Source organism: Nyctibius grandis, chromosome 5 (genome assembly GCF_013368605.1).
Source record: "Nyctibius grandis isolate bNycGra1 chromosome 5, bNycGra1.pri, whole genome shotgun sequence".
Taxonomy (NCBI): Eukaryota; Metazoa; Chordata; class Aves; order Nyctibiiformes; family Nyctibiidae; genus Nyctibius; species Nyctibius grandis.
Window position 1 is genome coordinate 39356259 of NC_090662.1, and position 23593 is coordinate 39379851.

Sequence of the window (23593 nt, forward strand, 5' to 3'; positions counted from 1 at the left end):
ACACTAGAAAGGATTTGCTATAACCTTTTTAATTATCTGACTTGAACAATGTAAATATTTACAGATCCATTGATTCTAACTGTTGCTTTCATTTGCTATATTTAGCCGATATGTAAAAACATGTACTGAAAGTGAAGACACTGAAGGATCCCTACATTGCTGTAAGGACCATGGTATCAATGGTAATGGCCCAAATGGAATACATGAAGAAGGATCTCCAAGTAAGACTGGGATATCTAAACTTGTTTACTGTTTTGTGTTCAATTAGAAACTGAAGTTAATTCTGTAATGTCTTTCAATTATTGTTATTCTACCTCATTTCTTCCTCCTTATTCTTCCAATTGTTTCAGGTGAAATGGAAACAGATGAACAAGATGATGAATCCAGCCAGGATCAGGAACTTCCTTCAGAGAATGAGAACAGCCAGTCAGAAGACTCTGTTGGAGGTGACAATGACTCAGAAAATGGATTATGTACTGAGGATACTTGCAAAGGTCAACCACTCACGGGACACAAAAAGCGATTGTTTACATTCCAGTTCAATAATTTAGGCAATACTGACATAAACTACATCAAAGATGATACCAGACATATTAGATTTGATGATAGGCAACCTAGGCTTGACGGTAAGTCATGGGGAACAGGTTGGGCAACATTTGATTCTGAAACTTTTTTCCTGACTCCACTTCTATAGAATAATGTTTCATTCTCTCTGTGGTATTTGATATATCGTCTTTTCCAGTACTAAATTCGGTATAAAGAATTAGCTATTGTAATTAACTCTTAGAAACACAGAAATCGTGTGTGCTTCAATTTTTCATCTTAAATTTATGCTAGCATTGTTTAATTCATTTTGAAGAGTGTTTGCCCAAAGTTAATACAGTTTCATGTAAAGCAAGAAATAATATTAAGAGAAAACATGTTTTTAATCTCAGAAAGATCTTTCCTTGCTTTGGATTGGGATCCTGAATTGAAGAAGAGATATTTTGATGATAGTGCAGCAGAGGTAAGCAGTTTGTTGCTCCCCTTTCCAGCACTAATAAAACTTAAATGTGAAAAATACATTGTAATTAATGTGATATAAGAGATTGTAAGTCTTCAAAAGAAGAAGCTAGTATATATTTTTTTCACATTATTTGTAGTAAATATGTTGTCATAAATAACCTTCATTTACTCATCTAAGTAATTAGCAAATCTGAGGCTTACTAATTGGGAAGTAAATCTGAAGCTGTGAAAACTTTTTGCTTGAATGGTTTCTGATCAGTTTTTCCATATATAGGAGCTTTGTAGTTACTGTTTATAGTAAGACAACATCACTAAAATGAGTTTTGTTTCATTTGTTCTCTTAACTCAAGAAATACTTCTCTTTAGGATTTTGAAAAACATGAGAGTGTGGAATATAAGCCTCCCAAAAAGCCTTTTGTGAAATTAAAAGATTGCATTGAGCTGTTCACAACAAAGGAAAAACTAGGTGCTGAAGACCCATGGTAAGGACAAAAAATTGAAATTATGTTCTATGGTGTATTTCTCAAGATTTAATTAAAACCACACTTGAACAGTAACAGAGATACCTAATTGATTTGTTAATGGTTAATTCTGAATCTTGTCATTTCAAGCATAGTTGAAAATTCTCAAAATGTTTTCTATTTTGATCCATTGCTTAACTAAAATTGTTACCATATACAGAAGGTTGTGTTTCTATGGGAGACAATTAATGCATTCAGAATTAGGAGGAAGGATAGATCCGTAAGATATTCTAGTCTGTGAACTGTGATCCACAGTGAATTAATAATATTGTGTCAAATCCAATGCAGTGGTTTAATCAAATACTCCTTTCTGAGATGAGAAAGGTTAGTGGATACTGAAGTTGTTTTTATGCAAATACATAACTTGCCTTGCATTGATATATGAAATAGGGATGTGCTTAAACAACAGGTTTGTGGGATGGAGGATGTCTGTAGTCAGCAGAACCTCTCAAATTCATGTTCCAACCATTAAGTTTTTGGCAGAGACTTTTATTGTGATTCATTATTATGATTTGGAATCATATCTGAATATTCACAGTTATAGGACATGCCTGTAAGATCCTTCTTCTCTGGGAATTTTCTAGCAGCTAAGAATCCTTCATCAACACCTGAAGCTCAGAACTGAGTTTGAAAAGAGGGTCTGCTGCTTTTTCTTTTGTGAATACTTAAAAGTTTTGGAGACTTCCAAACTTTATCACCAGAGATCCTTCTTTATTTGGGAAGTGGAGGGGGCTGACTCACAAATCCTGATTTTTTTTCTGGCTTGGCTAGATTATACAACACTGGATAGACTATTTGAGATACTGTATAACTCAAGCATGGTGAAGTGCTCCCATTTTTGCAGCACATTTTAAGCAGAGTATTTAAACTACAAAATACAACTTCTGCTGAATTAAAGCAGTTACTACTAGATACATCTCACACGAGGTAATTAATCACATTCTTTCTTCATTTGTCAGGTCTTCACAGGTCTAATCTATGAGAGCTCATCATCCCTAGTCCAGCACTATTTGTATTACAGATATTCTAAGCCAACTGGGAAAACAGTTCTTTAGTTGCAGCCTGCCCTTACAGTTCTAATTTGTTGTCTTTATCTGATGTTGCTATGTAAAGACACTTGTGTAGTCTTTTTTAATTAGGGCTCATCTCTTTTTTTTTTTTCCTAGATCTTTACTTGTTAGATACCAAGATGTAGAATACATGTAGACCACTTCACAGAAAAGTTGCTTTCATGCATTGCTCTTACTTACCTTCCTCCCTGAGCCTTAGTTCTTGAAAGATTCAAGTGTGCTTTGCAGGGAACAGAAATGTATGTCACAGCCTGTTTAGTACTCACCTAGTAAGGAGGCAAGTTTTTTTAGTAAGGAGTTTTTTCAGGTTCCAGTAGCCACTGTTATCTGGTTTTAGTGGTATGTGGAGTGGGAGATGGATGAATTTGGAAATTGAAACTTGGAAGAACCACAGTTGTCTGTTATTGATGGCTTTTCATATAGTCAGTTTTCCTGAAGTATTTTCTTAACTCTTCGTCTTTTTTAATAAAAAAAGAGAAAGCTGTGTTTTAAATAAAGATACAGGGACTATATAGGAGAGGAGTATTGGGGGTGCTACTTCTGTGTTTCAAATGCTGTCAAGCTTCACTGTGAGTACGCTTGCACACTAGCACCTCACGTTTTAAACCAGAAAGGATATCAATGGCATTATTAACAGAAGATGGAACATGTATGTGTGTTTCAGCTTTTGCTCATTCAGTTCCTCCGGTGTTACTGGCTTTCTTTATGGTAATGTACTTTAACATAAGTACAGACTGCAGTTATTTCAAATGGTTTGTTTGTTTGGGTTTTTTTTTTTGCTTTAGGTATTGTCCAAACTGTAAAGAACATCAGCAAGCTACCAAGAAGTTAGACTTGTGGTCACTGCCCCCCGTACTGGTAGTTCATCTAAAACGCTTTTCCTACAGCAGATATATGAGGGACAAGTTGGATACATTGGTTGACTTTCCGATAAAGTAAGAAACCTAAATATCTTGGTGCTAGAAGTGTAAAAGTTAGCATGACTAGGACACATGTTTAATCCAGCAGTTCTGTAAAATGGTTTTGTTCTCAGCTTCCATGTGTGGATCCAGTAAACACTGATGACAGAATGCTTGTAGGTGAAAAGTATGAACTTGAAAAAAATAATAATAGTAGATAAGTATGGAAGAACTCTATCCATAGTTTTGGCTAAGGTTACTGGTTCCTGTTCCACTCCTCACAGAGTGAGAGATGCACTGTCAGTGTAGTCTGGTGTGTGTGTTTTTTGTGGGGAATATAAAGTAAAGGGCTCAAAGACCACCAAAATGTGAAATGGTTAAAAATATTAACATGACCTTCTTTTGTTTTTTTGTGGGTTTTTTTGTTTGTTTTTTTTTTTTTTTTTTAAACAGTGACTTGGACATGTCAGAGTTCCTTATTAATCCCAATGCAGGGCCTTGCCGCTACAATTTGATTGCTGTCTCCAACCACTATGGAGGAATGGGAGGAGGGCATTGTAAGTTTATTTCAAATATCATCATCCTATATGTCAGCTTTCTTTCCATGTTTATTTTGATTTAAGTACTGATCACTTTGAATCAATGGCATTTTTTAATGATTATGGGACAATTTTTTTAATTACCTTGAAATGCTTTCACAAGTATTCTAACATAAAAATCTATATAAAATGAGCTTTCAAGGGTAATCGTAGGTTCTTTTATACTTGTAGTTATACATATTGTGAAAAGAGAAAACATAAGAGCTCCGTAAGAGCTACTGTACTCTGACAGCTGATTTTGTCTTACTTGTCTGTATTTTTGTACATTGTGTGACTCCTTGAAAGGAGAGAAAAAAATGAAAAAGTGACTGAGGGATTTTATTTTGACTGTCCTTTCTCACTTTAGAAATTCTCTTCAGAAGGGGAATGTTATTGTTTAAGCCTTCTTTGCTTAAAAAAAAAGTGTGAAAAAAAGTCTAATAGCAATAATAGGTTTTAGTTAAATGTCAAGTGTTTGACAGTAACAGATTCTAGCAACTGATTATATTACATCTATGAAGATACAAAGTCCTTAGACATTGTACTTTTTTGTCCTAGATACTGCTTTTGCAAAAAATAAGGATGATGGAAAATGGTACTACTTTGACGACAGTAGTGTGTCCACAGCATGTGAGGACCAAATAGTGGCAAGTACCTTTTGTGTTTCTAAAATTGGGTCTGTTGATGATATTTTCTTCTTGAGGGAAGAAAAATGAAGAGTAAATCATGAACCTTGCAGTAAATTTGTAGGTAGTAGTTTGTGTCCTTTCAAAGGACAGTACAAAACAAAAATGGTTTGCTCTGACATGCAAAAATAACTTTATATGAAAGCTTTGGATTTCTTTGTAATTTTACCTTATAGACTTGGAAACAAAAAAAAATCGATAACGGATTGTAAATGTTTTGTCTGGAGCCTCATGAGTGTATTACACTTTTCTCTTCTACAGTCCAAAGCCGCATATGTGCTTTTCTACCAGAGACAGGACACAATCAGTGGAACTGGCTTTTTCCCTCTTGACCGGGAAACTAAACAAGGTGCTTCAGCTGCCGCAGGCATCCCACTAGAAAGTGATGAAGAGAGCAATGAAAATGATAATGATATAGAAAATGAAAATTGTATGCACACTAACTAATGGAAGAACTAGAAGCCATAAAAGAGACTTTCTTTCTGGGGATACCTATTGAAAGAGTGAAATTGCCCAACAAATTAAGAATAAAAATCTGAGATGGGGAATTTCAGATAACAGAATGTAAATCTTATTACATTTTAACATGTGCAGTACTTGAAGTGAAACAATGAAAACTTTAACAGAAATTGTCTCTAATGCATTTACAGTCTTGTATTCACAAGCTATATATAGGAAATCACAAATAAACCCCTTTTAAGTTTTCTGCTGCTGTTCTGATGGATTATGTTTTGTTTTGGATGTGAGTTAATAACTAAAATGTTAAATCTGTGAACTTCTGACATTTATTTTCTTAGTACTGCAAGAATACTACTGCCAAGTCTAGTTTCTGGATGAATATGTACATGTTCCTTAGGCTGTCACACAGACTATAAGTAAAAATGTCATAAAAATGTCATAAATATGTAAGCAGTAGTTTTCTTGAAACAGCAAATTTTTGTTTCTCCCTAAAAATTTTTTTTTTTTTTTTTTTTTAATTCGGCCACAATAGAAGAAATAGCTTGAAAAGGTGTTTTAACCTTTTGTGGTATAGTTGAGCATCCAGAATATTATGTTCATCCTACTGATGCTGTGGAACAGGTTCTGGATTTCATGCTGCATTAACAAAAAGTTTTTCAATTAAATGTAAGTATCCTTTGTTGCTTGTTGGAATCTACTCTGCAGACATAATTCCTGTTATCTTGCTTATAAAACATGCATAATTTTAATCTGGTGTCAGTCCAAAATTTAAAATTGTGCTTCAAGTTCTCTCTCCCCAGTTTTTGTAGTTTGACAGCTTGCAAACTACGCTGTAATAGGGTCAGAGTTAATAGTATTCTGTATCCATAGTAATGACTGTGTATTGGGCTTAGATGAGAATTTTTTCAATATAACCTGCCTTTAAATTGTTAATGAACAAAATGGCTGTAAAGGTAGGCCTGTTAATTTTCTTTGTGTGTTCCTGATGGAATTCACCATAGCCTTACAGCATATCTGAAAAGGTAACTCATTATAAGAGAACTGGCATATTTGCATGTTCAAGTCAGAACCTGTACAGTATATAAGGCATACAAACTTTGAATTGGATTTTAGTTAACTATGTTCAGGGGTCCAGGATGCCAAAATAAGTGTGACAGTATGAAACATTTTTTTAATTTACTGCTTTCCCTTTGATCTAGTTGGAAGAATGTATTGGTGATTTGTATACAATACTGCCTTTGAGAGGGGCTCTTAAGTGCAGGGGCACACTTCACATATCAACTACCTGGAGAATTGCTTTGTGTCCCACTGTTTAAACAAATAATTTAAAAAAGAAAAAAGCAAAAAGTATGATGTTCTTCACTTGAACTAATCAAATACAATAGGTTATAAATTGTGTATTGTAAATAAAAGTTCACTCTGTGAGTGCACATTTTGGTAAATTATTTATTTATGTTAGCATTAAAAAGTTTAAAAAAATTGCATTTGACCAGGATATAAATGAGGTATGTTGGACATGGCTTTGCTTTATACCTTGATATTAAAACTGGTGTTTCATCCTGGTATTTTAAAGCTGCTTTGAGGTTTTTTTTTAAAAATGTAAACTAACCTCCTGCATGACAGAGGTTAAAATTTTGTCTGCACTTGAGTTCACTTGGGTTTACATTTGAAATGCGCATGTTTATTTATACAGATTTCAATAAAGCTATTCAAGGCCTTATTTAGTCTTTCATTTTCTTACAAATTCTTTTCCCACAGTGTTTGTGTAATGGGTAGTCTTGTCTAACACTTAAATTATCAGTTACAAAATAGCTATTTAATGACCAACAAGGAATAAGATTAATGGTATTTCCAGAGGATAGTATATATAAAAGGGATTCTCTGGTACTATTTTCTGGCTCTAAAAATATTTATAAGGCTGCAAAAAACTTTATTGTCATAAAAACCTATTATTTTTTTAAAGTAATACTGTAACAATAATTAATCAAATGGAAAGATACTAACTCTTGAGATGGTTGGTGAAATGAGGCTATATCTTTTTAAGATGAGACAAACTGATATGGTGGGAGGAAAATGATACAAGCTTTTGGCTTAAAACCTTGTAAGTAGCTTGTGAGTTTAACTTGCTTATTTTAATCAGAGCACTTGAGAGAGAAGCTTTATCTGTGGAGTAGAGGAAGTAATTGTAGAGAAGTGTGATCATCTCTTTGAATAACACACACAAAGAGCCCCCCTACATTCATACTCCTGTTGGTTTTCCCATATCGTGTTAGCCTAGACCTTGCTTGGAAAAATCACAAAGGAGCAAAGGATCTGGTTTGATTTACCAAAGTCTCAGTTCGAAGGTTGTAGATCAGAGCTTTAATATCTGATAACTCAGTCTCCTAATGCGCTTAATTCTCCCTTGAAAATGCAGATATATATATATACATATATGGGATCTTATATTTGAAGGAATATACTTACCTACTAATAGTTGGATCATCCAGATAGAGTTTAAAAGGGTATCAATCAAAGTAATGTTTAGTTAGGAAAAAATTACGTAGATAGTTTCTAATTTTTTTTTTGTTATTGTTAATTTGGTTTCCAAGATTACACACACTGTAAGCTTCCTAATCAGATATAAAAATCAGTAACGTTTCTTTATGACTGTCCCAGAGGTTTCCGGGAATTCAGCCAAGTTATGAGTTTCATAAAACTATTACGTATTCACACATAAGATATGATAATTCATTCAGGGTGGACATGCTTAAAATTAAATCTACAGAAAGCATATTATTCTTTATGGTGTCTATCAAAAAGTTACTGTCACTCAACTAGTCATTTATATAGAGAAGAAAGAGGGTCCTATCATCTCTTTTTATGAATTGTGTCTGATAAAAATCTACAGCATGCTTGCTTTTTTCAGTTACATTGACATGTAAGCTTTTTGATGGCTATAAGTATCAGCATAAACCCCAAAATTAAAAGATACAGTTGACCTTGTTAATGTGAGAGTCACAGAAACAAAACAGAGTAGGAGGCAGAAGACAGCTTGCAATTCCCACTTACTCCACAGATTTTGTGACAGCAATACATCATTTAAAGCCCGGCTGGGAGGGAAGGAGAGGTGAAGAGATACTGCCCAGGACCTCTTGCTTTAGTTGGCTTCAGACAGTGTGCTGGATGCTTCCGTGCAGATCAGTTCCCTGATCTCTTCTATCATCCACTTAAAGTCCTACCTGCCTTCCTGGCACACTGAAGTGAAGTTTGCAACTTACAGTTGAGATGACAGACAAGAAAAGCTGTCAGATATTACCCTGACAGATGATGAAGAAACATCTCCTGTGTCTACAGCTAGTTGCTAATGGGAAGGCCACAACCCCTTCTAGCTTTCCCAGCAAGTTAGCACTGCATTATGGAGCGCAGTGTGTTTTTTAAGCGTTTTGAAATCTTTAGAGGGAAGTCAGTATGGCAGGCAAAGAAATCAACTGGCAATTCCACTAGTTTTCTTCAAAAATTATGCCTTCTTCTTTGATGTCAGACTCTGTAATTTCAGGGTATGGTTTCTTATTATTTCTAAGGACTAGTTAATTTGACAAAGAAAATCACTATAAATGTAGTGAAACAATTAATACAAAAGCTATGTTTGATGGAATAAGCATATTCTTAGTCTGCAGGCAAATTGCTCTCTTCAGATTTTTTAGTTCTTTTTCCTCGGGGGGTAAACAAATTGTGAAAACAGTTCCACCGTCTTAGTTCTAATGTTGCATGCTTTACTGGCACCGTGTACTCCTGAGGCATGCAGAGAGACCTGTTTTACTGAAAATAAATCTTGGAATAGCATGGAAACCCCAAAAGAGTCCAAATGTGTCAAGTTTATGACCAATTATCCCGTTAACTAGGGAATGAACTGGGTTACTATATGCCAGGTAGCATTAACATTCATCCTGGGCCAAATAATGTAAAAGCCGATACAGGACTCAAATGATAAAGAATTCACATCAGTCAGTATGGTTTTATGAAAAGTAAGTTTCATTATTTGGGAGGGGGCAGTAATTGAAAAAGAGAGTTGATAAAGATTATAATATAGGTGCACCTAGAATTATTTAAGTGCTTGGCACCTAATTGTCACCTTAAGTATCACATTACTCTCATCAAAACATGAGTGTTATGCCGTATCACCTGATACAAAAGTTTAGGAACCAACCAACAATCTCAAAATAGTTTCCATTAGGAAGTCATTGTGGAACAGGGGTGTTATTGGAGAAGTTAGTGGCACTTGGTCTTAAATTAATGTTTTTATTCAGTGTGTAAAATATTCAGATTATAGCTACAGAAAGTGGGAAGTAGTAAGTACCCCTAAATCCTATGCAGCCCCAGTGGACAAGCAATTTGGCATGAGCTCCCAATGTGAAACAGTGGCATAAGAACTTGTCCTTTGGATACATAAGGAGAAATAAGAAGTTGACTTAATCTTCCCAGGTCTGCGGTAAGGGTCCTGGGAAAATACACCATTTGAGTTACTACCTTTTAAAAGTTAAGACTGTAACCTGGGAAACACTACAGAAAAGAAGTCACAACCCCAGAGTAAATACATTTGCTTTAACAGATATAGAGAATTGTTTTCTCAGAAAGACTACTCAGAAGTGCCTCAATTTGTGTGTGATACCTTACGAGGAGGGAAGTAACTGGATGCAGGGGGTATTGGAGTGGAGAGAAACATTCAAAGAACTAATGGTTCAACACTGAAACCAGACAGTCTGAAAACAGAGATATGTATGGGAGTCTTCTAGGCAATTACTTTTTCACAAGGAGAAGGAAGACACCAGTGGAACAACCAGCAGAGGCAGGTGGTGGGTGCTAAATTAACTCTGAGCTGGGCCCCTTCCCTGGGCTAAGGAGGGAGGCAGCCCAGACCAGTGATGGCCCTTTCCCTGAATGGAAACAGTCTGAGCCATCTGCCTGGGCTTTGAGATCTATGAATCTGTAAATACCCTGTTCTTTTCAGAGGAATGTTCCTCGCTCTTCAGACCTAATGGCACCACTTAAAAATCACTTAAAAGTTTTGAAGGGAGGCTTGAATCTGTAGATAAGTGCTCTGAGCTCAGCATGGGGAAAGGCAGGCCTTCACTCGCTAGTGTTACAAGAATTCATTAATATGGGAATAAAATCCATGCTCTTGTTTCAGGGTAGAAAACAGCATGATTTTTCATCCCTCCTTGCACCGCTGCTACTAACTTAAATCAGGCTCATGAAGCTGTACCAAATCCTGTCCCAATGACCTCTTTGATTTATTTCCATTTCCTCAAAGTGATTCGTCCCCTCAGTTACCGCCTAAACTGAAGCACAAGTCTCCTTTTTCCTTCTTTCTTTGTGATGCTCGAAGACCTCCCTGCTTTTCCATGACAATTTCTGTTAAAGCACAATGGCCGGTTCAGACATGCCCCTGTTGGAAAATGCACAATTCCTCAAAAATGAAAATTAAAACCTATAAATTGTGCAATTGAAACGAGGTCTGCAGCGGGCTCTCAGGGCACAAAGGCATTTTCCAGAACACAGTGAAAGGTGTCTGGAAAGAATGCAGATGAGCTACGCTTGTTTTCAACATCTGTCAATGTTATAAAATACATACTGCACCGTGGGTGTTGTGAAAATGTGTGTGTCGGCTGAGGAGAAAGTCTGCAAACAGAAGGGACATTAATTAGTAACTCTGTATCATCTGTACTTATTAAAAGTAAATACAAAGAACATCCCTTCTGCCAACTCAGATGAATGTTTCTCAGTGGTACTCAAACATACAGTTTAGGGCTGCTCATATAGGAACGGTTTCCTTAGGCAATTTGCTGAATAAGAGGAAAAGGTATTTGGATGCTATTTTACTTCTGCTTCCCCCCCCGCCCCATTCCAATGGGGAAACAGGAGCTTCCACAAACCCTAATATAATTCAGCTGCAAGTGAACAGGTCAGTTAAGAGTTGCACAGCATTGCTACCCTACAGTTGCATTTGCAAAATCAAATAAAATGTATTAGTCATGTTGACTAATTTTGCATGACCTAATAGTTGCTCAATGAATTAAATGCAGTGTCTAAACAACTATTTATTTGGTGAGACTGATGTCCTCTATAATTTTGCCATGTATGATGACGTGGATCCTAAATACAACTTGTAGCGCTGAGACCTAGATTCAGACACATTTTTCAAAGGTGTACTAGGACTGTCAATAATGGCAGTTTGATTTTCACATCTTTTACCAATGAGTTTCTGGCTAGTGACACTATGCATATGTTTTGGGGTTTTACTGTATAATAAAATATTTATATACTAAAAATGTTTTGTTTTCCAAATTCTTAATTAACAAAAATATTGCGAGCATTTTAGATTAATCAAGTACACTTCTGGGCAATAAAGTCAATATAATAATAAAATATAATAATAAAAATATTTGGATTTCTGATGCCTACAATACACAATCATCACAATCAACTGATGGGATGGAGACAGTAGAACTTTCTTCATAAAATATTCTGAATTGTTGAATTAACTTATTTTTAAACCATTTGAGGAAATTAGATGTACATGTTGATTGTATAGGGAATAGGTATAAGAAAGAATGCCTTAGAAGTTGTCTTCAGGAAGTGTAACCTCAGACATTTCTGTAATATTTTTCAGATCAGGTGGCAACGATTAAGAGATAAACAAAAAAGTTTGTAGAACTACTTACTATGGGAAGCATTTGGTTATCCTCTCTATAATCCTTGGATTTCTGTTTGGTTAACGTCATGCTCAGCCTGAGATTGTCATTTAGAAAGCTCATTTTTATGATGTAAATTGATCCCTTGATATCAAGTGTGATGGATTATAATGTCCCGATTTTCCCAGTAGCATTTGACAATATTATTAGAATTTGACAGACATCGTATTCTTTCCTTGAAACAAAAAGCCCACATAGACATACCAATTTATTTAACCAATAAAAATCTTTCCAAAACTTCAGCGAACAAATGTGCAGTTAAAAGCAAAAGGAAACAAACCAGATTTAAGATTTAAATTTCCATACTCCATTCCAGACGAAACACATCAATTAATCCAACATGACTCTACACCCATACGAGACAAAAGCAAAAGAACTGATGGCAAAGAGGAAGAAATTGTGCAGAACTGTGAATGTATGTAAAAATGATGAATCACAGCTAAGACAAGGGCAGGAGTATGGAAAAGCCTATACTGCATGAATAGAAAAGATGAATGTAACGAGAAAGTAGCTGTAGGATACTAATTAGGTGGTGGTAGAGGATTTCAAATACATTCTAAAAAAAAGCAAAGTCCTATGATTAAAAAAAAGCAAATACTGCAAAAGTCACTAACAGGCAACTAAGAATTAAAATCTTTGATAGATGTGGGTTGCCTTGTAGGGAAAGAAAACAAAAGTAATTTGGGTCCTAGCAATGGATTTGACTTCTTAGTGAAAGATACAGAAAACCACTAGAAAGAAAACAATCTAGAGGTGATTCTAGCACATTATTAGGACATTTTGAAATAAGACAGTAATAGAAGAGCCATACTATTTTTTGACATGAGTCCTCACCTAGTCATTATCTAGAAAACTGCAGTTTATGTGTCCAAGTACTGGAAAATGTCTTGAAAGCAGTAGAGGTGTTAATAATGTTGAGGAATAAGTTTACAAAGGAAGGCTCCAAATGTCCTGAAGGGAAAAAAAAATGAAGTGTCAAGTTCTTTGAAACCCTACTGTAACTCTGTCGGTAAGGCTGGTCCTGGGTTTCTACAATCCTGCCTTCAGCAAAATAAGACCTTCAAGCCCACCAGGCATTTGTAGCCCCCATACTAAAGTGCAGCTGAGCTGGTCAGGAGCACAGACCTTTGGTAAAGGACTTGTCAATACTTAGTACATGTTAACTGCTAATTTTATAATTAAATTGTTTACCAGATCTTCTTAGATCAAGCATGGTTTTGCTAGTTAAGACTGGAGCAGGGACGTAATACCCCTGGAAATAAACAGCTATAGAAATCTACTGATGACCATGCTGCCAAAGGGAAATAAGGTCTCAGACTGGTTGAACAAGTTTCACATCCCATTTAATGATCCACTCAGTAGCTCCAGGGCTTGGCTCTCAGCTGGAACAGCAAGTGTTCAGACCTGGAATTTCCTGTGCTCCAGCCAAGAGCGGTCAGCCAAGAGCACATCCATGCATCAGCGTGAGGAGACGGACAAGCTCATCCACCGTGCCCTTGGAGCGGGTTCCAGAAAACGGCTCTCATTTGTGAAATACTGAATACAACTACTAGAAATGCTCCCCAAACGCCAGTATTAACTACGAAATTGCCACATCTATTCATCCTTGGATATGGACGTACCTGCTTGTGATACCAGACAGTTTCGTAAAAGTAGGCCTCAAAGTAGGCCCTAAAAGGCCTACTCTGTGTAACCTTTAGACAGAATCAACTTTCTTTTCAGTAATTTTCCTTTCAGATAAATAACTGCACTTTCTGAAGCTAACTGCATGTTTTGCAGACAGTGATACAAAAATCGTAGATCTCCAAACCCCCTTGCTTTCTAACTTTCCTCACTGAAGTGGGAAGCTAGGTGCGGCTGAGTAAGGAGTCCGAAAGAAAACTCAATAACACCAGAATGTGTTATTAAGCAGGCATTCTTTATTGCAGCGCTGGGCAGCACTGGGGATTATCCACCATGAGTGCTCCACCGGTTTGGCATATTTTCAGAGAATATATACCATAATGTTATACATAGTCATAGGATTTCCGAGAAGTCATTTACATAGCCATGAGATATGCAAATGTCCGTTCGCATGCGCAGTTGTTTTCCCTGGTGGTCGTCGGGGGTCTTCAGATGAAGGCTTGTAGTCTTCCTCACTGTGTTCGCTGATTGACCCCTGCTTCTGCGCAAACTCCGTCTGAGGATCACGTAGGCCACGTCCTTCAAGGTAGCTGTTGCAATTCCCTTATCTCATGCATCGCCCATCCTATGGCCCAGCCATCTGAAGTGAGACCATCCTGGAGCCTCCTTATCTTACAGTCATTACCACTTTTCAAATTGTAAAAACTTCCCTTTGTTTTGTATATCTATGTTAATCGAGTGTCTAAGGTATTTTCAACATCCCTTGCTCTTGGGGACCCCAACTGTTTCAACAGTGTCTGCTTCTGGGACTGATAACGCTGGGACTGATTCTTGCTTGGCTTATTCTTAGAGAATCCAAGGTCTCTGTTAAATTCCTCACTAATTACAAAGAAGGCCCAGAGATAATCAAGACTGTGAACAACATCTTTGTAGTGTCTTAACTGACTTGATTCATAGCTCTGACGCCAGGGGAAGAGAGAAACCTTGTAAGAACCAGAGCAGGATCTTTTCCTCAGAGCCACCTGCATGTGTCAACAGAAAGGCATCAACCACACTTGCGCATAAGTGGGGTCATACAGCGGACAGCATAACTATGGGGGCATTACAACCACCAGAGACCACCCAAGACCCCTTCCCCAATTTAGTACGCATGCGCAAAGACGTTACATAATATATTAGCATATGCATAATGTTTCTTGGAATAGGCGGGCTTTTCTCAGGAATTGTATGAATATTCATTTTTCTATAATGTATATAATGAATGTGCTTTTGTGCCTCGGTGGACATGTTAGGTGGAGCAATCCGCCATATCCCTCAGACGAATAAAGTAATGCCTGCTCGTTAATGCTAAAACCTGGTGATAAGGAGTTTTATTCCTGATTTTGGTGACACTTGCACAGGACCCAGGATGTAGATACATACTATGGTATAGCCCTGCTTTACTGGGAATACGTATTCACATGTGGAGGTGATCTGTATAGTCATTTTACTACGAATGAAAGCATTTGGCTCTTTACGATTGGATTTTTTTGGCTGTCTTCCAAATTCCCCAAGAAGTATGTTCATTCTGTTTATCTGTTTTGAGTCAATCTCAGTAACAAAATTTCTTTCAGACTGCTGCTTGTAAACACAGCCACACATGCAGCCATACAAATATTTATACCAAGGGCAAAGTCCTCTGAATGAAATAAGAGGTCTATGATCTTCATAAAGCAGCAAAGATGAGCGCAACGTATAAGGTAAACCAAGGCCTCTATACCAAACAGTTCTTCATCACTATCTCTTCCATAAGAGATCTCTAGTCCTTATGGTTTACAGAGGGAACTGCCTGTAAAATAACGGAGTGGTCACACTTCAGTTATCTTTGCGAACAGTTGTGCTGGAGGCTTTCAGAAGCACATGGCCACACTGAGTCTTTCCTAGGCTGGTCTGAGATAGCTACAAATTAAGTTGGTCATGCCAGCAGTGTAGCCATGGCAGCATGAGAAAAGAAGAATAGCTATGTAGTGCGCTGGCCTCCATGCAGCTTACATGAGTATAGTGAGTGTATCTATTTTTATAATTATTTTCTGCATTTTGTAGATACACCTGCAATGCTTGCTGTGTAGACAGAAGCCACCCCTAACGCAAAGGACCTAACATCCGTTCAGTATATGGAAACTCTCCTGTAGTAATGGTATCACCCAGCAGCCCCAGGGCTGCAATCTGGAATTATTACCTTAAAGAAGGATTCACCAGAGCCTGGGGAAAGCATCCAGCAGCTTCTCCTCTCTGCTGCTGCAGCAGCCAAAAAGAATTATTTTTACACAGGGGAACACCCTTCTCCTCTCTGGTGTTGCTTTGTGATTACTAGATTGTCTGTAGGCTACTAGGTGTCTGGAAATATTTCCATAATTTTCATACAAGCTGAAGAAGAGATAAAAAGAAAACAATTAAAAAGGTGTAGGGAGGTTTTTGACAGAGCAGAAAAATAAACAGACTGCAGCACAATGCTTATTTCTGACATTCTTGATGGGCATTTTTATGTTACGCATCCTGCAGTCAGAACAAGATACTCTGAGTGTAGCTGATCCACTGTCCACTGCAAGAGCTCTGGATCGAATAACACTGCCTAAAATCACAATTATTTTGCTTCAACACATCTATGCCTTTATTTCTAAACCAAAATTCCTAATAACAGACATGAAGATTGCAGTAAATTCTGATCAGAAGTGCGACATCACTGAAGTTTCTTCATCCTCTGACCGTGACCTCAGACTGTGCTGACTGTTAAGATGGTAGTAGGGACACTCAGCATGGGGTTTTTTAATGTAAACAACTGTCAAGTAAAATCTCCATCATAGTTTTGGCATTTCCTACACTTGGCAGAAAAAAAACGTATCATGAACGCAGTGTGTTACATACCACGCAGGGAAAAATCACAGGTGCTGCCTGAATAGATAGTAATTCCGTTATCTAATAAATACTATTTATTGTGTAAGGGAATGAAAGACAGATTCAGTTTAATGCGCAGAGTAAGGTTTGTTTCCCAGGCCAGCCGCATGTTTCCTGTGTGAGCTGGAAAGGTTATTTAATCTGTCCTGACTCACGCTCAGTTATAAGTATGAAGGGAATGGGAGCTGCTGGTAAGATTTTGTGAATATCATGTATCTGTTTGTCTGTTTTTACACTGCTAGCTCTGAGACAGCAATAAATTAATTCAAGCAGTGGATGGCAGTTCTTTCTTAGAAAAGACATTAACAGGTTCAGCTGATTCAATTACCAGTACTTGAAAGGGCAATGCAAAAAAAAAACCCCACTGCTTTGAGAATCTGTTTGGACAAGATTCAAGCATGAAAAATTGGAAAAACTGCTTTGCTGGCTGGTTACACAAGAGTCATGGAAGCATCTAAGCCTCTGGTTGAGAGATTTGTGTGTAGGCCCTGAAGTGATCGTACTGTAACTCTGTAATAGGGAGTCATTGCTGAGTATCTAATACATGTCGTAGGTCTGACATTTTGGGCATTGCTACTTAACATTTTTGTCAGTGACCTTAAAGATAACGTGACATAATTAGTGATAGTTTGCTAATGAGAAAGAGGATGATTCACTGACAGAGAGCAGCTGGAATTGATTTTTTAGTTGACTAAACAAAATGTGCATTAATTGCAAATATACAAACAAAATGTGTACTAACATGTAAATATACGTTCACACCTACGCAGAAGGGAACACAGGCTAAATTCACGAGAAGAAGAGTTCACACTGGAAAACAAAATATTTTTTAAACTGCTGATAGATCTAACTTCCTCATACAGCCACATCCTAAAGGAACAAGGGCTTCACTTCTATTCCATAAAAAAGAATACCAGGTACTAGAGCGAAGGTTATTACTTCTGCTTTTAACCCATTTGTGGCCACAACAGAAATACTGCCTTGCCCCATTTCTTGTGTCCATAATTTAAGAAGGAGCTTTTGAAGTGTTCACATAGTAAAGTATGTGTGTGGGGCTTCTTTGTGGTTACATAGACCAATACAATGCACAGGTTTTTATAAAGGACTACAGGAATTATTTGGTATTAATTAATCTCTCACTCTCTTTTAATTTGAAATTTAACTTTGCCTTTTGATATCAGTATCTATGTTCAATCTACTATGAGGCAAAATTTTCTCCATCATGACCCTTAGATCTACAGTACAAAAAACCACCAGAGATGTCTGCAAACACCTTTATTTGAGCACACAATTGACGATATTTCATATCCTGAAGTTTGTTTAGTACTATGTATAGAGTCATATCAGTTACAAAAGTATAAAGGAGTGTTAGTAAACTGAACTCCGAGGAAAAGCCACGATTCTTCCCATCAGTGTGAAACCAGTTCATTGCCACAGTGAAATCTGGTCATTTTGCCTCTGTGTAACGTGATGACATAACCCTCTTCTTATACTCAAAGCCTCCAGCTGCATCCATCTACCAGGATGGACTGTAACGAGGAGTGAACACCTGAAATGAATACAGCCGAGTGCTATCCCATGTTTAATGAAATCAAAAGGACTGATGCGCATCATTTGGAATGAACATGAACACTGGTTCCAAGATGGAATTTAATGAATCACAATAGGTCTCATGAACAATTCTATTGGTAATTAGGGCCATAAAGCTACAAGGAATTTAAATCACCCACTGCCCATCACAAAATAACATAAAACTTAATAACAAAGCAAACAACAATATAATAATTGCAGCGCAATACAAAGTTAGCTTAACAGCTAACTAGCGTTTTTAGCTTGCTAGTCAAAAACATGCCCTCAGAGATGTCCACACACACTGCTCAACTTTCTGACTCAAAAGCAACTTGAATTGAAACTGAGGCATTTAAAACATACCAAAAAACAGGCAAGCACTTTTACTCAGGGTTAGGAAAACATGCAATAGTATCTATTGCAATGAAATGCAACTACAGTAAGTCACATTCACAATCAAATCAGTGTCACTTAAAACAATGCTGGCCAGTTTAAATAGCTTAACTGCTCTGGTTTAGCTTAACGAATAAATCTGCTGCATTTACAGAAGGTGTACATCAGAACAGTGAGAAAGATTATCTTGTGTTTAAGAGATCTGCCTGAGATTCAAGCATGTGTATAGTTGCCAATTCTCGTATTCAGTAGTTCTGAAAGAGTTTTCAGTTCTGCAACCACTTGTACGACTCATTTCCAAACCCGTGGGCAATCTTGCTGTATTTGGCTGGCAATGTTGAGCAGACTGAGTGTCAAAGATGGTAGTTGAAAAGATATGTATTATAAGAATCGGCTGGATGGTGGCACTCAAAGAGTTATGGTCAACGGCTCAATGTCCAAGTGGACACCAGTGATGAGTGGCGTTCCTCAGGGATCGGTATTGGGACCGGTCCTGTTTAACATCTTTGTCAGCGACATGGACGGTGGGATTGAGCGCGCCCTCAGCAAGTTTGCTGTCGACACCAAGCTGTGTGGTGTGGTCAACACGCTGGAGGGAAGGGATGCCATCCAGAGGGACCTCGACAGGCTTGAGAGCTGGGCCTGTGCAAACCGCATGAAGTTCAACATGGCCAAGTGCAAGGTCCTGCATGTGGGTCAGGGCAATCCCAAGCACAAATACAGGCTGGGCAGAGAATGGATTGAGAGCAGTCCTGAGGAGAAGGACTTAGGGGTGATGGTTGATGAGAAGCTCAACATGAGCCAGCAATGCACGCTTGCAGCCCAGCAGGCCAACCATATCCTGGGCTGCATCAAAAGAAGCATGGCCAGCAGGTTGAGGGAGGTGATTCTGCCCCTTTACTCTGCTCTCATGAGACCCCACCTGGAATACTGCATTCAGCTCTGGGGCCCCCAATATGGGGGGACATGGAGCTGTTGGAACGAGTCCAGAGGAGGGCCACGAAGATGATCAGAGGGCTGGAGCACCTCTCCTATGAAGACAGGCTAAGTTGGGGCTGTTCAGCCTGGAGAAGAGAAGGCTCTGGGGAGACCTCATAGCAGCCTTCCAGTACCTGAAGGGGGCCTACAGGAAAGCAGGAGAGGGGCTTTTTACAAGGGCAAGTAGTGACAGGATGAGGGGGAATGGTTTTAAACTGAAAGAGGGGAGATTTAGATTAGATATTAGGAGGAAATTCTTTACTGTGAGGGTGGTGAGACACTGGAACAGGTTGCCCAGAGAGGTTGTGTCTGCCCCCTCCCTGGCAGTGTTTAAGGCCAGGTTGGATGGGGCTTTGAGCAACCTGGTCTAGAGGAAAGGTGTCCCTGCCTGTGGCAGGGGGGTTGGAACTAGATGATCTTTAAGGTCCCTTCCAACCCAAACCATTCTGTGATTCTATGATTCTAAATGTAAATGATAAAAAGTGAAGTACACAAATAATAGAACAAAATTTAAACTAAGTCACTGAGATTCAAGTATCAAACACAGAATGGCCTTCAAGGAGGATGGAGACTGCGCTTAACCTAAAAAAACCCTTTTAATTAATAGATATGTTGCTTATTAAAGTAATTTTATACCAAATTTCCTAAGATCCTGAATTACAGAAGGTCTCACCAAATTCACAAGTGCTCTGCTTGGTTCAAAAAGTGCCACAATGTATAAACAGAAATTATGTGATACTAAAAAGTCATAGTAATCTCAACTGTAGAAGCAGATGAAATCCCCCAGAATGCATTGTTACACTATTCTAAGACTAATTTAGAATCCCAGTACTGTGAGTTGGGTACTATTACAGTTGTATGTCCAATTTTGTCTTGACATAGTTAAAGAAGGGTGCTGTTAATCTGCAGAGAGGACAGCGGATGACTGAAAACTAAACACTGGGCTTCATAATAGACAACTAAAGAGCTGCAGTAAAATTTTTTTCATGCATCTCAACAGACTAATAAATCTAAGACTCTATAATGTAATAAGAAAATTATTTTAAGAATCAAGAATGTTAATATTTTTTGCTTATGAGAGGAGTAGTATACAGTCCTTTTTTTCGTGATCTACAAAACAGAGCATGGACCAAACTGAGATTAGTGGAAAGGGTGGAACGTCAGTCAGAAACAGCTTTAAAAAAAATCATGTATGTTACACTTAATAGAGGTGGCAGGGTTGCTATAAAGCTGTTACAAATCTGGAAAGCCTGTAGCATGCTCCCAGTTCTATGCCACTACACACCTGGCATAAGAGAAGATGGATAATCAGCAGGTACAAGCTAATATAATAAAAATAATTAACATCATGAAATGATCTGCTTTTTCTCAAGAAACCATAATTTTACACAAACAGTATAAATTACAAAGAAACAAACAATACATAAAACCTTTCTTCCTAAGAGGTGTAATAGATATATTCCAAAATATTTATCACTACTTTTCTTAAATATTTTTACAATTTTTTACACAATCCTTAACAAAAAAAAAAACATACAGCACAAGTTGTCAATTTTATTTAAATGCAGTAATCATCTATTCCCTCAGTACTTTTACTTCAGAAGTTGGCATTAGTCTGTGAGGAAGAGTGGCCAAATTTACTGCTATGGCTTTGATTAAAGAAAACATCATCTATCTTTCGTATAAGTTAACTTATCAGGCATTCACAATATAAGAGTAGCCCCCTATCCAAACTGCATGTTTACAGTAATCTTGTTTGATCAAACAAAACAGTAAGATTTGCAGGAAATTAGTATACACATACAATCTAATACATACTAATTTGCTTGTTTTAAATGTGTTTAAGCTCAATTCTTTTCACTTGTCTCACCTGTCTCACCATTGTTAAGAGGGAAATATGGCCATATGACAGTTTTCCTCATCTTCCTAATTTTAATTACAGGGATAACTCAAGATGTCCCATTCAGACAAATTCTACCCAAAATACTTGCTCCCTTTTCATAACAAAGGCAGTGTTATAGAACAGTTTACTGACTCGCATTTCACAAGAAATTTCAATCGTTTTAGTTCAGGCAGACAAGCAGATTCAGGGAGTACCAATATGCCCACAGCTCACCACGTACAGTAAATAGGTGGAAAAATCCAAACAACAAAAAGGAAGTAAATCATTAAAGCTTACCTAAGAAATACCTATGCATAGTCAATAATTAATTGACTCATTCTCCTAGCAAATCACCCATGTTTCTTATGAAGGTATTTGGACTGGTCTGTCAATTGTCATCAGGACTGAAGCCCAGAATGGAAGCACTTAGACCGGAAAATCCTTTGGAAAATGCTTATTGGTTAAGCACATAACTAGTTCTACTGAAGACAACAGTCTTGTGTTTTTTTTAAGTAAGCATATAAAAATCAAAGCTTTTGGTAATACACAGCCCAATGCATCCTGAAAGTGTTAACAATGTTACAGAATCATGGGTTTGATTTTACTGAACACAGGGGTGAAATCCTAATTCCTTCTCTGAAGGCACATAAAGTTTGACCACCTAATTCAATTGTGCCAGTATTACATGGTTTTAAAACCTCACATCCATTTATCCAGTTCTGTCAAGTTAAGAGCCAGTAATCTGAAAATGATGTAAAAACAAAGATCTTAAAATAATAAATTACTTAGAAAGCAATCCTGCACTTTTTGCCTCATAAAGCACACCTAAAGATTTATGCCTACAGGTACAGTGTACAATGCTGTGCCAGGGGGAGCCCGTTTACTATCTGACTTGCAATGCATCTCACAGTAAATGAACATACAAGTAGCGATGCTCAAATTTACGAGTTTTTTCCCTTTTTCATTAGAAGATACACACACACAAAAAGATAAAAAGAGATCTTTTCTCTGAGTAAGACTGAAGATTTTCAGGAAAGTCTGAAGAAAAGCCATTATTTAGAATAAAATTATTTCAAAAAGTAAGGCAGTAAAAATTTATTCTCTCTTCTGATTCTTTGTAATTTTTCCCAAGTTTAAAACCCACAGACTGTAGAAACTCAAGAATGTTTTCCAGCTCCCTGGGTTTATGGAAGGGCAACAGAACCATGCTGCATTACAGGTAGGCAGCCACCACAGTACAGGATTTACAGCAACCAGAATATGGAAAAATAATTATTGCAGAGGCCAAAACCTTCATGAGATGTTAACCGTTCGACAATGAACGGTGTCCTCCAGAAGGAAGCTCCCAGGCAGCGTTCAGGCTGCCTAGGAGGGAAGCCTTTGCTATGGCTGAGGTTACACAGGGAGCATTACCACAAGCAACAGACACTGGTTGAAGAGCTCATGCTCATTGTTCCAAGTGCCTGCTTCTGAAATGGATTAAAAACAGCTGGTTGGAAAGCTTTTGGATTTCAGAGGGACACTGCTGAGCAGCTGCTGGTGACAAGGAAGGTACCCGGGACCCCACTGCCCCCTGTCCCCTTGTTTTTGCCCTGTGTTTATCTTAAACTTCTCAACTTTGGCTTTGCCTGGAGAAAACCACGGAAAGCTCCGTACGCACACGGGTGCGAAGGGCACAAACCTTTACTCCTGCAGAACGCAAAGAACTTCACGATTCACAAGGAAAACCTAACAGCCTGCCACGTTTTTTGTGTTTTTTAAACCGCATTCAGCACCGACCTCCCCCCGAGAGCCGGACTGGGAGAGACGGAACTCCTCTCGCCGCTCAGAGGGTCGGGGGATGCTGAAGACCACCTGCAGGTGACCTGCGGCGAGGCCAAGGATCTTCACCACACTCTTCCCCTGCTCTTCGCCAACGCCGCAGTTTGTCCCCCCCTGCTACCCCGCCAGCACCTCGCCGGCGCCAGCAGCCCCCCTCTGCCCGGGCCCCAGCGCCGCCTCCCACCCCTTGGTGCCGGCCCGGCGTGGTTTCAGTGACACAGCGGTGAAGGGTCAACACTCCCCGCTCCGGCCTAACTCGGGCCCGGGAGGCTGGGGCCGGGTGCCGCCTCCCGCCGGGCCGCGGCCCTCCCCGCCCCCCGGCCGTGTGTGCGGAAGCGGCCTGACGCGCGGCGCTGGCGGCGCCCGGGATTGTGGGAGGCGGGGGGCCGCGGCGGCGGCGCCGCGGAGGGGAAGGGGCCGGGGCCGCGGCTGACGGGTTCC

The 23593-nt window shown here is 38.5% G+C and overlaps 1 protein-coding gene across 3 annotated transcripts in view; it reads left to right on the forward strand.

Annotated features, from left to right (window-relative positions):
• USP15 (ubiquitin specific peptidase 15) overlaps window positions 1-6938 on the forward strand; it is a 76937-nt gene extending 69999 nt beyond the window's left edge. For 2 of the 3 annotated variants that reach the window (XM_068400790.1, XM_068400792.1), the window contains 8 exons: window positions 106-221; window positions 351-626; window positions 936-1006; window positions 1372-1487; window positions 3382-3531; window positions 3949-4052; window positions 4632-4720; window positions 5021-6938. In XM_068400790.1, the coding sequence (XP_068256891.1) occupies window positions 106-221; window positions 351-626; window positions 936-1006; window positions 1372-1487; window positions 3382-3531; window positions 3949-4052; window positions 4632-4720; window positions 5021-5206 (1108 nt within the window). In that variant the 3' untranslated portion in view covers window positions 5207-6938. Of the gene's footprint in view, window positions 1-105; window positions 222-350; window positions 627-935; window positions 1007-1355; window positions 1488-3381; window positions 3532-3948; window positions 4053-4631; window positions 4721-5020 lie in introns of those variants that run through there. The other variant, XM_068400793.1, reaches the window with a different exon arrangement.
• Window positions 6939-23593: the final 16655 nt, after the last annotated feature.